At 41.2% G+C, this 13,581-nt stretch overlaps 1 protein-coding gene across 4 annotated transcripts in view; it reads left to right on the forward strand.

The window, feature by feature from the left end:
- The first annotated feature begins 1,848 nt into the window (after window positions 1–1,848).
- NCKAP1 (NCK associated protein 1) overlaps window positions 1,849–13,581 on the forward strand; it is a 58,234-nt gene continuing 46,501 nt past the window's right edge. For 2 of the 4 annotated variants that reach the window (XM_030277933.4, XM_030277934.4), the window contains exon 1: window positions 1,851–2,081. In XM_030277933.4, the coding sequence (XP_030133793.1) occupies window positions 1,974–2,081 (108 nt within the window). In that variant the 5' untranslated portion in view covers window positions 1,851–1,973. Of the gene's footprint in view, window positions 2,082–12,690; window positions 12,709–13,581 lie in introns of all 4 variants that reach the window. The other 2 variants (XM_002196664.6, XM_030277932.4) reach the window with 2 other exon arrangements.

Consider the following 13,581-nt stretch of genomic DNA (forward strand, 5'->3'; position numbering starts at 1 on the left):
GTGCCCTTAGAAAACAACACTCACCAGCAGGGATAGTGTGTCAGTATCACTCTGTGCAATGTTCTGCTGGGCCCCAGTTCTTCATTTCAGTTCGTTAAGTAAAAAAATCATTGAATCATCAAGGTTGGAATAGACCTTTAATGTGATCCAAATCAGCTGCCAATCCAGCACTGCAACTGTAACTCCTAAACCACATCATCCAGTGCTGGAGCCAGATGCCTCTTAAACATCTCCAGGCGTGGTGACTCCACCACCACCCTGAGCAACCTATTCCAATGCCTGACCACCTGAACAGTGAAAAAGTTTTCTAATGTCTAATCTGAATATTCCCTGTCTCAGTTTAAGGCCATTTCCACTTATCCTCTCACTGGCATGGCAGAGGAGACTGGCTCCCCCCTCACTCCACCCTCTTGCCAGGGAGTTCTAGGTCCCCCTGGAGTCTCTTCTTCTCCAGACTAAACAACTCCAGCTCCCTCAGCTGCTTCTCTTAGGAACATGAGCAAGAAGCTTCACCAGCTTCCTTGCCGTTCCCTGGACAAGTTTCGGCACCTCACTATCTTTCCTGAGCTGAGGGCCCCCAGGACTGGACAGAGCGTTTGAGATGTGGCCTCACTGTACCCAGTACAGAGGGATGTCAACTTCCCTGGTCCTGCTGGCCACAAGATTTCTGACACAGGCCAGGTGCCACTGACCTGCTCGTTCACATGGCTGGCTCAGCTTCACCACATACTGGCACAGGTCAGCTGCTGTTGCCCAGTGTCAGAATCTGTGGCATTGATGATTCTGAGATTATAAAAAGTCTCTGTCTTTCAGCCCTGTTGCCAAAGAAGAAGCCATAATTCGTCTGTGCTGGTTTTCAAGGTTGCTTATTCTGTTTATCTCTAACATGTTCTGCTGCCCTGCCGCAGGTCTGTCCTGCAGGGCAGCGTGTGGGGCTCTGCCCTCAGTGGGATGTTACAAACATTATATACCAGAAACTACCTGTGCTATATTTACAGTAACGTGCCAATATCTGTCACCTACGTTGAACAGTGTGTCCCCAGCCTAAACCAACAGAAAAATGCCAACACTACAGTGAAACATGGAGGGCATGAAGAAGGAGAAAAAGGACAAAACACACCCAATTTCCTCCATCTTGTCCCCTTTGAACCCCTAATCTAGAAACCTAAAATTTTACTTTTGCACCTGTGCCACACTTAATTATTACTTATATCAAACACTCAGAGCTTGTAATTCATCCTGTAAGATTGAAAACTCTTTTCCATGGACAGGGATCAGAGACAGTGTCTCTGGGGGCTCTGTACAGGGGGTTACTGACCCCTGCCAGGGTCCCAGGGTCCCTGCCAGGGCAGCCAGAGGGAAGCCCTGGATTCCCACAGCCCAGCTGTTTTCCACTGAGCAGATTTCCAGCCACTCTGCTCCAAATCTGTAGAGCTGCATGGATTTATTGTGGCCAACCTGCAGGGCTTTCATTGTTTAAGTAAAAAAATTGAGTCGATTAAATAAAAAAGTGAACTTGATGAAGTAAAAAAAAAAATTAAAATGGGGCTTTCATAGCCTCACAGAATGGTTTGGTTTGGAAGGGCGTTTTGTTCCATCTCCATGCCAGGGACAGGGACAGCTTCCACTAGACCAGCTTGCTCAAAGCTCCATCCAGCCAACACGTTCATGGATGAGGCATCCATAACTTTATTCGGTGTAAGCCTTGCAGGAAAACGGGCGTTCCTGACGGCTCCGCAGCGCCTCACGGGGCCCTGCCCGCGGCCCCTCACGGGGCCCGGCCCGCGGGCAGAGCTCGGCGCTTCCGCCGCCCGCCCGCCGGGGGCGCCCGAGCGCCGCCCCACGTGACCCGTGCCCACGCCCCGCCGAGGCACGGAGCGCCGGGCCGGGCGGACGGGGAGCGCCGGGCCGGGCCAGGCCGGCGGCCGCGGGGCTGGGGGCGGCGGCGGCGGCGCGGGCACCGGAGCGCCAGGATGTCGCGGTCCGTTCTGCAGCCCAGCCAGCAGAAGCTGGCGGAGAAGCTCACCATCCTTAACGACCGCGGCGTCGGCATGCTCACCCGGCTTTACAACATCAAGAAGGTGCGGGGGGCCCCGGCCGAGAGGGGGGGGGGCGGTGAACGGGAGCCGCCCCGGCGCGATCCTCAGCGCCGCTCGGGCCGGCGCTCCGCTGGGCTCGCGGCTGTGCCGGCTGCGCTGCGGCCTAGCGGCGGGGCCCGGGAGGCTGGGCGGGAGCCGCCCGGCCCGGCAAGGGGGGCCCGGGGCTTTGGTGCGGCCGCCGCATCGATACCGGCGGAGAGGGATGGAGGAATGGAGGAGGCCGGGCCGATGCTGGCGGCGCCCGCAGGAGCGGGGCCTGGGCCCGGCGCAGCCCCCGGAGCCGCTGCCGTGCGTGACTCACACGAGCCGCGAGTGGGCAGCGCCGCGGGGCTTTTCCCACGCCGAAACCTGTCGCTACCGAACGGATAAAGGGGCTCGGGGTAAAATTAGTAAGTTAATTTCGATAAGTTCGAGGCGCGCGGTTGCTTAGCAGCTCTCGGCGTGAGATGGAGCGGGCGCTCGGAGCTGCCGGCGGTGCTGGAGCAGCTCCCCGGCTGCCGAGGGGAGCGGAGCGGCGTTGGCCCGGGTGAGGTGGCTCGGAGGTGCAGGAAGCTGTAGGTCTGGGTGTTGAGAGAAGGATGGGTCACGCCTTCGGTTCATTTCTCGGTTAATTTCTCTTCTGGAGGTAATCGTTGTGCTTTGCTGTAGGAAAGAACGTAGTTCATGGCCGCGGAATCATAACATTATTTGGGTTGGAAGGGGACCTTGAAGATCATCTAGTTCAAACCTCTGGGCTGGGTGGTTGTATCCTTCCCAGGTTCATTTTCCTAATGAGTGATAGACAGTCTGAAAGTGTATGACCCCTCAACCCACTCCCAGTAATGAATACTCGTTGGGATTTTATTGCTTTGCCTTGAACACACTTATTTGAGAAGGTTTTTTTTTTTTCTTATTTCAAAGAAAATGCTAGTTATTACCTTTGAGCAGCAAATTAGACCTTTGTGGGTTCAGCACATTAAGATTTCAGTGCTGTTTCTATGCTGGGTTCAGCTGCAATGGCAAAGGGAGTTTTAGAGTTCTAGGTGCTTACTTGGGCCTCTGACTTCTGAACCCAGGTTTCTGTCAGGAGTGACCCTGCCTGACTGATCTGAGGTAAAGGATGTGTTTTGTCAAAGTTTTTTACTCATATGGGAAGAAGTAAGAACTACCAGAAGAAGTAAGGACTACCAAGCACAATGTGGATTTTAATTAAGGTGTTTTCTCAGGGAAAAAAACCCAACAAACGAAGTGATTGAAGTATTTAAAAGTCAGCATTCATCCAAAGCCATTTCACTATTTGATGTGCGCTTCAGTGCACTGAAGAAACTGACATAAATCAGGCATTCTGACTAGATTATTGCAAATCCCTGTGTTTCTGAAAGGTTCCTTTTAGTCTGTAGTTTTGTACATTGGAAAGTCCCTTCAGTTAAATAATGGTAGCAATATAATTGCACTTCTAACAAACAGAAGTCCGCAATTCATGGGGAAAACCATCAAAATGAGGAAGCTGTTTGTGTGAATGCTTGTTGTGCTTTGAGATAAATATCCCAGGTGAAAAATGAGCAAGGGGAATTTCTCCTAAGCACAGCACTGCTTTGTGGGGCAGGAAACAGGACTGGAGAAATTAAACCTCGGCTTGATAGCTCTGCCTTAGCCATTGTGAGTCTGGGCTCTGTTTTCATTCCCAGTGTTCTGATACAGGGACATTTACTCCTGTTAAATGTTCCAGTGCCTACAGACATGTTTCTCCTTGGCATGTTTGGATGGCAGAGTCCTGAGCCTGTTGGCCCATATGGTGGTAGCTCTGCTGATCTGATGTTTAGGAAGTGATGCAGATGGACAGGCTCTCTGTAGGGGAGCATCAGCACTGTCGGTGATACCGTTTTTTCCTGCAAATGCCAAGTACCAAGTCCAAAATTGATAGGTCTTGCATATAGAGAGAGAGTAGGCATGACCAAGTGGCTTGATTATTGTGTCGTGTGTAGTTTTGCAAATGTGGAGGTGTCCCAGGCACACCTCTTGTGTATTCATGTAGAGATTTGTAAATTCAAATAGTAGTTTTCTTCAGCTGCAGTTAGTAATGCTTGACAGGGGGAACTGGCCAGCTCAGAGGGTGAGCCCAGAAGTCTTGGGATTGATTATTGTATTTTATTGTGAGTCACTCTTCGGCCCAGCTGACTGCTTGGAACACTTTAGTTTTGTTTAATTTTTTTTCCCTCTCTCTAAGGTGTCAATTGCAAGACTGCTGTTTAAGATTCTGTCATAGCTCTGTTGAAGATGATACCGAAACTCACATTACTAGAAAACCACACAATATGTGGGTTTGCGGTTAAAGGAAATGGTTAAGACTTTTTTTAATAAGAGGAAGTGAGAGCTTGAAATATGTGTAGCAGCAGTAGAGATTGCTCTAGATGCTGTCTAGAGAGTACAGATTTTTGAGTATTAAGAATTTCCTCAACTGTTAGAAACAAAGCAGGAAAATTTTACTTCCCAAAGAATCACAGAAGTTGTTAAAAGCAGTTAGAAACAATGATTCTTTGTTTCATCTTCCTATACAAATTTCAGTTTTGTTGCTGTTGTGCTTATAGCTGATAATTGTTCATAGTTTCCTGTTTACTGACCTTCTGTGCTACTGTTGCCTTTTGAAACAGTTAAAAGTTTGTTGTTTTTAAAACAGAGTATCTGACTGTATGTTTTTTTGTCTCTAAAAGTGACATGGAAATTAGGAAAAATGAAGTTACTAAGGTAATAGTCAATGATGAGCCAGAACTTCTATTTGCACCCTTTAAGGAGGTGGATTTTTTGTTGCTGTTGTTATTTTGAAGGATGTTCTCTTTGCTTGCTGTTTTCAGCTGTCTTTTGCATTGGGACCAGTATTAGTAATAAACTTGGAACTCTTACCCTTGTGATGTCTCTCTTGGTTTGTTGCTTCAGTTTTTTTAAGAATTTATCCACAGTTATCTAGGTTATTGTCTACCCTGCAACTTGTGCCATTACTTGCCTACATCTACACATCTATAAATCCAAGACAGCAGGGTTTTTTCATGCCATCCTGGCTCAGGTGAAGCTTGGATTTCATGATTACCTTCCAGAGCAGAACAAGTTTTGTGTTGGTAAGCTTTGTGCAAATGCTGCCATTACTGTCAGCTGTTTAGTTTGAGAGTGGTGGCAGCAGAGAATAATATTTTTGTGGGCCTGTCTCTGTTTGTTTATAAAGCCCTTGGATAGCAGGATGTATTTACAGTAAGAGATTTGATCTGTAAATCAATTTTTGATTTTTTAAAAATTTTTGATCTGAAGAAGAGATTTAGGCACAGCCAATCAAGGGGGTGTGGTTTTGATGAGTGTTGAAGTAGTACTACAGTCAACAAGACTGCTAGGGATGGAGGATAAGGTTTTGAATTATTTAGAGTATATGTTAATCAAACATGACGAGTCTGTTATTTAGCATGAATTGCTTTGCTAGCAGTGTTCTGTTGTTCTTCACAGTATAGATTTAACGTTGGTTCACAAGATGTTGTTTAAATGTTATTAACAAAACAAATTATTTTGAGTTTCCCAACTTGATTACATAGTATCTGAAAAATGAGGCTCTTAAACCATCTCTTAGATGTGAACTGCATAATCAAACTGAAGTCATAGATGAGGAACTTAACTGTTGCAGAGGCTTCAGTTGATTTTATATTTTCTTTGAAGGTGTAGTAGTGGAAATACTGGATTTTTACCTATATTGAGGATGTTACTACTTGAATTTAAAAGTTGTAACAGCTAGGTAATTGTTTTATTAGTAGAACCAGTCGATAAAGTGTACAGTTTTGCTCAGGCATTTGAGCAGTTCTTCAGGAAATGGAAGAGATTTTAGGTGACTGCAAGGCTATGGGAAGTTTCCAATATGCAGAGCTCTGAAGTTTGGAATGGTGTGGGATTAGATCACCCTTTGGACACAGAGCTCTGTGCTGGAGTGCAGACCTTTGAGCTGAGAGGAAAAGCTCACCAATAATTTAGTTTTGAATTGTAAGGTTGGTGCTGAACAGATAATGCCAGGTAATGCCTTCAGGTCACTGGAAGTGGCCCAGGGTGGGGCAGTATTGCTCCCACAGATGTCATCAGTTCTTTAAAGGTTAAAATGAAAGTATATGTTTGTGTCTGTGATCTTGGAGGAATGGCTTATAATACTTGCTATTGATAGGCAAAGGAGTAAGCCCCAAACAAACTCACAGTGCTGGCAATTAAAAAAAAAATTCCTTTGCTCAAGAAGCAAATGCTTACCTGGTGATACAGTTTAATACTATTATTTTTCAGTCAGAAAAACAATTAAATTTGTAAAGGAACAGAAAGACTTAGTAATAAAATAAAAATGTCCCAAAAATATAGAGAATGAATTTTTCCTTTTGCATCAAGAGTAGATGCACAGAATTATCTTGCCTTGCTTCTTGGCTTACAAATACAAGTTACCTTGCCCCCTGCAATTGCTGTTCATTTTGTGTTAACACAAAACCATATCCAGTTTTAGTTGCAAGAGATTTTTAAAGTTGTATGTAGAGGTAAAAGTAATTACAGTTCCCATCTGAGGTTCAGAGTAGAAAAGGCTTTCCCATTGCCTTGCTTCTTTTTATTAAGGTATTATTTTATAAACTACATTGAGGAAAAGTTTCGTGGCAGTGAAACTTCTTACTTTTTTTAATTCTTTGCATTTCACCTGCCCCATATTTAATTAGTAGAACCAAGGCCTTAAACAGGTGCTACAAACACAAGAGGACAATGTGAATTTATCACTGTACAGACAGTGTCAAACCCAGTATATTGCATTTGTTCCCAAGGTGATGGGCCACTCTGGTAGGGACAGTTTAGAAGATACTTTACATGTTGACTTTACAAGGCTGCTGATGTGACCTCATCTGATTGTTCTCATGAACAATCTAAGGAAGTGCAGTCTGGATGAAGTTGTGGTGATGAAAGCAGATGGATTGCCATATTAGGGAATGACTGTAAAGATCTCATTGGGAATAACATGGGTCTTGTTGGGGTGTATCCTACTTCTGGTCCCAGTCACTCTTTGATTCTACAACCTAGATCACACCTACAGCGTGCTTAATAAATTTATGTGTAGGAAACTGGGACAAGCTGCAGAATCTAATTGAAATTCAGCTTGAGCTTAGGAATTGTAGGTATGGTCTAACAGGCTTGGAGGTGGCTGAGCAAGTATGATTGTAAGCTATTTTGTGCTTAGTGGAATTTAAAGGACAAAATGAGAAGTAATGAGATATCAAGTCTGGAGAAAGTAGCTGGTAAAGGTTAGGGACATCCTAGGGCAAAAAAGAGCTGGGTAAGTTTTGCTGCAAAAAATCAGGGATGATATGAGGTTATATAAATGTGTGAGCAAGATAATCTGAAGGAAAAGTAAGGAATTCCTTTTTGCTCTACATCCCCTTCATTGAGATTCATTGAAAATATATCTGATTGACCGGTCTTTTCAAGGAAGATGTGGACAAAATGGACAAAGTTCAGGGCAGAATACTAAAGACAAGTGGGGCAGAAAATTGCACCCATTTAAAAAATGGGGATGTTTTTTCAAGTCAGCTTATAAGTAATACAAATTTGTAACTATTTAGAACTCCAGTAGAGAGATGGGGAATAGTTTGTGCCACCAGTGTGACCACCAGAGATCTAGGAGTGAGGGATTAAATTAAATATTGGAAAATGAATTGAATATTTGAAAAGACTGTGAGAATGTTTTTGAACATAGCCTGTTTGAGACTTGTAAGTAAAGAGCGGGCAGACATATCCCAGGAGCAACACAGATACAGTTGATCCTGCCTGGGAGCAGGAGAGGTAGGTAGGCAATTTCTTGTGGTCCTTTCTAACATTTTCTTCTGATTTCACATGAATTTACATTTTACTTAATTGAATTTTTGAGTATTGATACACTAAGGTTGAAAGTAAGGTCTGTACTTGGGGTTCAGCACACACCAAATAATGAGTAAACACAAATAATGAGGGAAGATGACTTGTTTAGATTTAGGAAACACTGGACTGATTGCAACGCCTTTAATTGTAATTTTGAATTTATATGAAGGTACATTATCTTTCAGATAGAAAGTGCAACAGCTGTTAAATTTCTAATAACTTTGTGCCATATTTTGGGTATGTTCAAGGCCTTTAGAGACTCTTCATAAGGTAGTTACATGGAGACTTTCTTCTGCTTCCAGGTCTTGGTTGAAACTATTAGCATAATTTGTATCAAGATACAGGTTTACCTTTCATCATTTATGTAACTACAAGCATAAGTAATGTCATTTGCTTAGTACAAGGTCACCCTAGCTATGCTGGTGTAGGACAGTTAAATTTTAGCCATCAAAAATATTAAACTATACTCTAATAATTTGTCCATGTGTGACCTGCTAATTCTTGCATCTTGTTGGACAGATTTTAAAAGGCTTTATTCACAAAACTTATCTGGGACCAGCCTGTTTAATAATGAACTTAAGCTTTCACAATCTGTAATACAGGCAAGCAGTTGTGGTAGGCTTAATCAGAGGTATTAAAGCAAATGTAGTGTGAACCACTGTTCAAAGCAGCCCTCTATGGTTTATTCCTCTCTCTTTCCTTCTCAGTAGTTTGGCTTTTTCAGAATTAGAGATTGTGAGTTCATAATATTAATTGTTTTAAATGCATGGCAAAACCAAAGAGTATATAATAGGTTTTATCCTACAAAAATATAATTAATGGTAAAAACGTTTCTCTGAATGTTTGACTGTTACATTTAGTATAATTTACAGGCTGCACAGCTGGAAACCAGGCATGCAAACTTAGAGATATGTCTTAGCATGAATTCTTTAATGCCAGCAGCTCTTCCAAGGCTGTTTTACTGTGCTGCCTTTCTGGCCTATCAAAATAGAGTGCTGTAGTAAACTGTAAATGGGACATACAGGAGCTTTTCCTGGTTTTGGGTCTGAGGCATCCTGAAAGTATTTCCATTTACTGATCCAAATTACTAACTTGGGGAATGGCACAGTTTTTACTGTTGCTGAAATTCCATCAATTTCCTTCTTAAATTCTTAAAGTTTTGTAGTGCAGATTCATTTGTAAATGGAATTTTAAGGTGAAGTGATTTGTTGACTGAGATTATTTCAGTGTATGTTGTCACAGTCAAGTGGAGCTGTGTTTAGCAGTGTTTTATCTCAGCTCTGCAGTAACAGCAAATCAAGATCTCTCGAAGTAATAAATACATTAAATTGCTGCAAAGTATGGTTTATAATAATCTGCTGGTGTAGGAAGTTTGGGGGATGAAAATACAAAATTTTTAACTAAAATTGCCCTGTTTCTCTTTTATTGGGAGACAGCCCTGCTGCTAATTTAGAATAGTTTGGTTTAGCAACAACAAAAGAAAATAAATAATAGGTCTTTCCATAATACAATAAATATTTAGGCTTTATTTTTTTACCATTCTAAGCCATGTAATTCAGGTGATACTTCCCAGTGTTCTTATTCAAGGACACATAACACGTTGATGTGAATGAGTGGCATGAGTGAAGCTCAGGGGTTTTAAATGCAAGTTTGGGGCACTGACTACTGACAGTGATTGAACATAAACTTCCTTTTATTCATGCTACTTCAGCTGCATGTATATAGTTATTTTGTTGATTGATGTTTTTTTCTTCTCCTTCAACATCCTCTGCCCTCAAATCCGAAGTAAATGTTAAACTTAGATTTTTACAGTGAGAGCTGTAACAGTATTGGGCAAAAGGTCTCTTTGCTATATATTAATGTTGGTTTATTCTGGGCCAAAGGCAGTTGAACTGGATTCTGTGTTCCTGTTTAGAGGCCACTTATCTTAGATGCAGGCCTTAAGCAGATTTTTGTAGTGTTCTGTTTTCTTGTTGGCTGCTTGAATGAATACAACATAGAAAGTATAGATATATGTAATATTCTTAATTTTCAAAGTGAAATTAGTATAGAAGAACCTAATAGCATCAAGTGGGGAAGAGAATCTGAATTTTGTGTAGTAATAATATAATTATTTACCTCATTAGGGTAGGTGGGAAAATGCTGCTTTAATTCAAAACATATGGCCTAAACATGTGTAAACAGTGCAGGTAGTCTGATCTCTCTGAAGCTTAGTAACTATGCATATGATAGCAAATCAGGATTGTGAATAGTGAATTTCTTAGCTATAGAAATCATATTGTTCTTGGTGGTGGTTACACAGAATGACTTAGTTGAGAGCTTATGAGAGCAGGGTACCATTCTAAAAATCTGTGGAAAGAAATGCTGTGTAACTTGAAGAAATCCAGCATTTGAATCCATTACATTTTTAAAAAATTATGTAGATTAGTTTCTAACCATAACTTTGCATGATCTTTTTCAGCATAGCTGCTTATCAGCTGTTTAGTAATGTACAAAGGAATTCAGAGTTGACTGCTGGGAGATTCTTTTGAGTATAATATTTTGGGGCTGAAGCAGCTGGAATCTCATAGCTTCAGAACTCTCTTCTGTGAATGCTGCACTAGTAAAAACATTTTTAATTTGTGAATTTCTTTTTAATGCTCAAAATTGTAGTAATTCTGGGTTGTGGGGTTTTTCCTAATAAGAAATGAATTGAGGAATGGTTGTTGCAAGCCACATTGGGGGGAAAAAAGTGATACTGAGGTTGAGAAAGGACCTACTGGTTTTGGCTGGTGCTCAGAAGTCTATGTGAATACTGGAGAGCTGTATATGGGCAAATGGCCTTTGTATGTTCTACCAGTGTTCTACCCATTACAGTACTCACAAGGGATTTTGTATTGGCCAATACAACTATAAAAAGCAAAACCTACATTTCTTATCTACATTTTAAGGCTATTGCCCTCAATGTTTTTGTTCTTTTTAGAGCAAAATTCTGTTTGTGTCTTACCACACTTTCATACTTGTGCAAAAGTGCTAGGATTGGAGTTTGCATATTCATTCTTTTATGCTTTATAGAGTAAACTATGGGGAGTTTGAAGTCTCTTCATCATTTTGGGAGAGGTTTAACTATGGAGACTGTTTTATCTGTGATGCTGAATGCAGGTAACTGTATGGATGAAAACTATTGATGCAACAACAGCTTAGATCTGTTCATACCAGTTTTTACAAAGGAGCTGAGCTGCTGTGGAGCATGGAAGAGTGTCACTCGTTCAGTGACATCTATTGTCCTCTTTCAGTTCAGTCTAGGTAGGCTGGTACATCTTTCTAGAAGCTGGAATTGTCGTGTGTGTGAGGGATGCTTGTAACATCTTGCAGGAATTTTCTTGTTTATCCATCAGTCTAGTGTAGTTCATTAGTAGGAAGAGTTACAGTTGCTTCAAGTATGATGTCAGGTAACAAATGATGGGAAGAGGCAAAGAAGGAGCATATTCACCTATACTGAGGGGTTTGCCAGTTAGACTGAGGAGAACACTTGTCATTTCTGGGGGCTGAGTTCCTGAAGACACAGGAGGATGTGCATGCTGATGTTTTCAGATCTCTGTTTCCTTGTGAGTGTTTGTGTAAAGGTGGGGTAGAACATAAGTTTTAGTAAACATTTTAAAGAGCTAATTTGTAGGAAGGAAAGCATCTGTTTCTAGCGAAAATAAGGAGTGTGTGTGTGGAAGGAGTGTTGGAATTCAGACTGAAAAATTTATGAAGTTAACAGTGGCAGATTTCTTGTCTCCTATATAGCAGCAACCATGCTGGAATTTAACAGGGCAGTAACGGTACACAGGGCAAGAATATGTGTCACTTAACTTGTTTTCTTAGTAATCCTTCTAGTAGAGAAAGTTACATGTTTTGTGGGAAGAACAACAAATTGAAATAATTTGACAAAGGTTCTGACACCCATGACACAGAGTTAATTAAAATTTCATAAATTTGAAGCTCTATGTTGAATATTTAATGCCTATTTACAGTATAGTTTGTACTTTTGAATTGCATAGACTTTAAGGTGTGTACAGAATAGCTCTTTTTTGATATGTGTGGTTTGCTGCTCTAAGGAGCTTGAAGCAACAATTTAATATCTACCATATTGTGGATGTTGCTGAATTTATATTCATTATAAATTCCTCTTATAGATATGATGCTGTAATAAAGTTTAGTACCTTTGTGGGAAATTTAGCAAATATGAGTGTTTTGATATCAGAATAGTACATGAGTATACATCTTGATGGTCATGTACTACTGGTAGGTGTTTTAGAAACTTTCAATAATGACTCTTTTATTTGTTTTTTTTTTCTTGGCTACCGTTTCTTTTTCAGGTATGTAAAACTTCACTGAGTTTCTCTCCTTTTTTCCCCTGTAGTTGCATGTGATGTTTGTTAACTTCTTTCCCTCTCTACCTGAACTTAGTTTGGAAGTACTATTAGTAGTTACATGTCTCAGTATATTCACACTGCTTTGCACAATAATAAAATTCTAATAAGTAAGTGTAAAGTTGTTTGTGAGTATTACAATAATCAACATCTAGTAGAAAGTGTGCTGACTAGAGTAACAGATGGTTGTAATGTTCTCTTGGATGTAGGTAATAGTGTATTAGTTCACATAATTGTAATACTTTAGCATTTAAGAGTAATCTGTTTATATGTAATTTTTCTCTCTTTTTATTACACTGCTTTCCCAGCAAGGACAAGTTTGGAAGGTTTGCAAAGCTTTTCACCTTCCCTTTGCCCGCTTGCCCGCTTTCAGAATCGGTCTCATACTCCATGACTTCTGTCTCTACAGTCCACAACTCGGTCATAGAAATCAATGTGGAAAGGTTTTTAAATGAGTTGTCATTTGAGTTCACTCTGTTGTGTAGAAACGCCTAGCATGTAATTTAGTTTTGCATGAGACGTGAAACTCCTTTGCAAACCCCTCTGAGGAGAATAAAACTAAATGAATACTTGAGAGAAATACAGTTTGAGCGCATATTTTGTCATGTAAGTAACGCTGCTGTTTATGTTACTCCAAATGAAACGGTGTGGCATGGCTCACTAGTCAGAGTAGCAGAGTAGTGTCTGGCAGCATGCACTGTAGCTGGCAACAGGAGGTGCTTCCTCAGGTGTCTGTCCAGAGAAGCTGTGCTGATCCTGTCTATGTAAGTTTTAATTTAAGAGACCTAACACTTAGCTGTGACTTTGCATCAAAATTTAGTGAAACTTCTAGATTGCTGCTTTTAAAGCTCAGCCTATGCTGCTGTAGGAATAAATAATATGAGTAAAACTTCAGTTTAAGGAAATAGACTCTGTTAGGCAAATATTGGTGGTTTGATTGTGGGATGGAAAATTGTCTTACAGTTACAACTGGGAAAAAATGAAATGTAGATTGGTGGTGGGGTGTTTAGTTTTGTTTCACAAAGGATAGTTCAATCATTTAATGTGCCCAGCACTGTCCTCCGCAGATGATGACATAATCGAGTTTTCTAACAGTTTGTTAACTCCAGATGAATACAATACTACCTCAAACCAGGAATAGCGTTAAAAGGAAACATTTTTTTTTCTCCTTCTTTTAGGACTGAGTTTTTTCCCTCACT

The sequence above is a fragment of the Taeniopygia guttata genome, chromosome 7, assembly GCF_048771995.1.
Source record: "Taeniopygia guttata chromosome 7, bTaeGut7.mat, whole genome shotgun sequence".
Taxonomy (NCBI): domain Eukaryota; kingdom Metazoa; phylum Chordata; class Aves; order Passeriformes; family Estrildidae; genus Taeniopygia; species Taeniopygia guttata.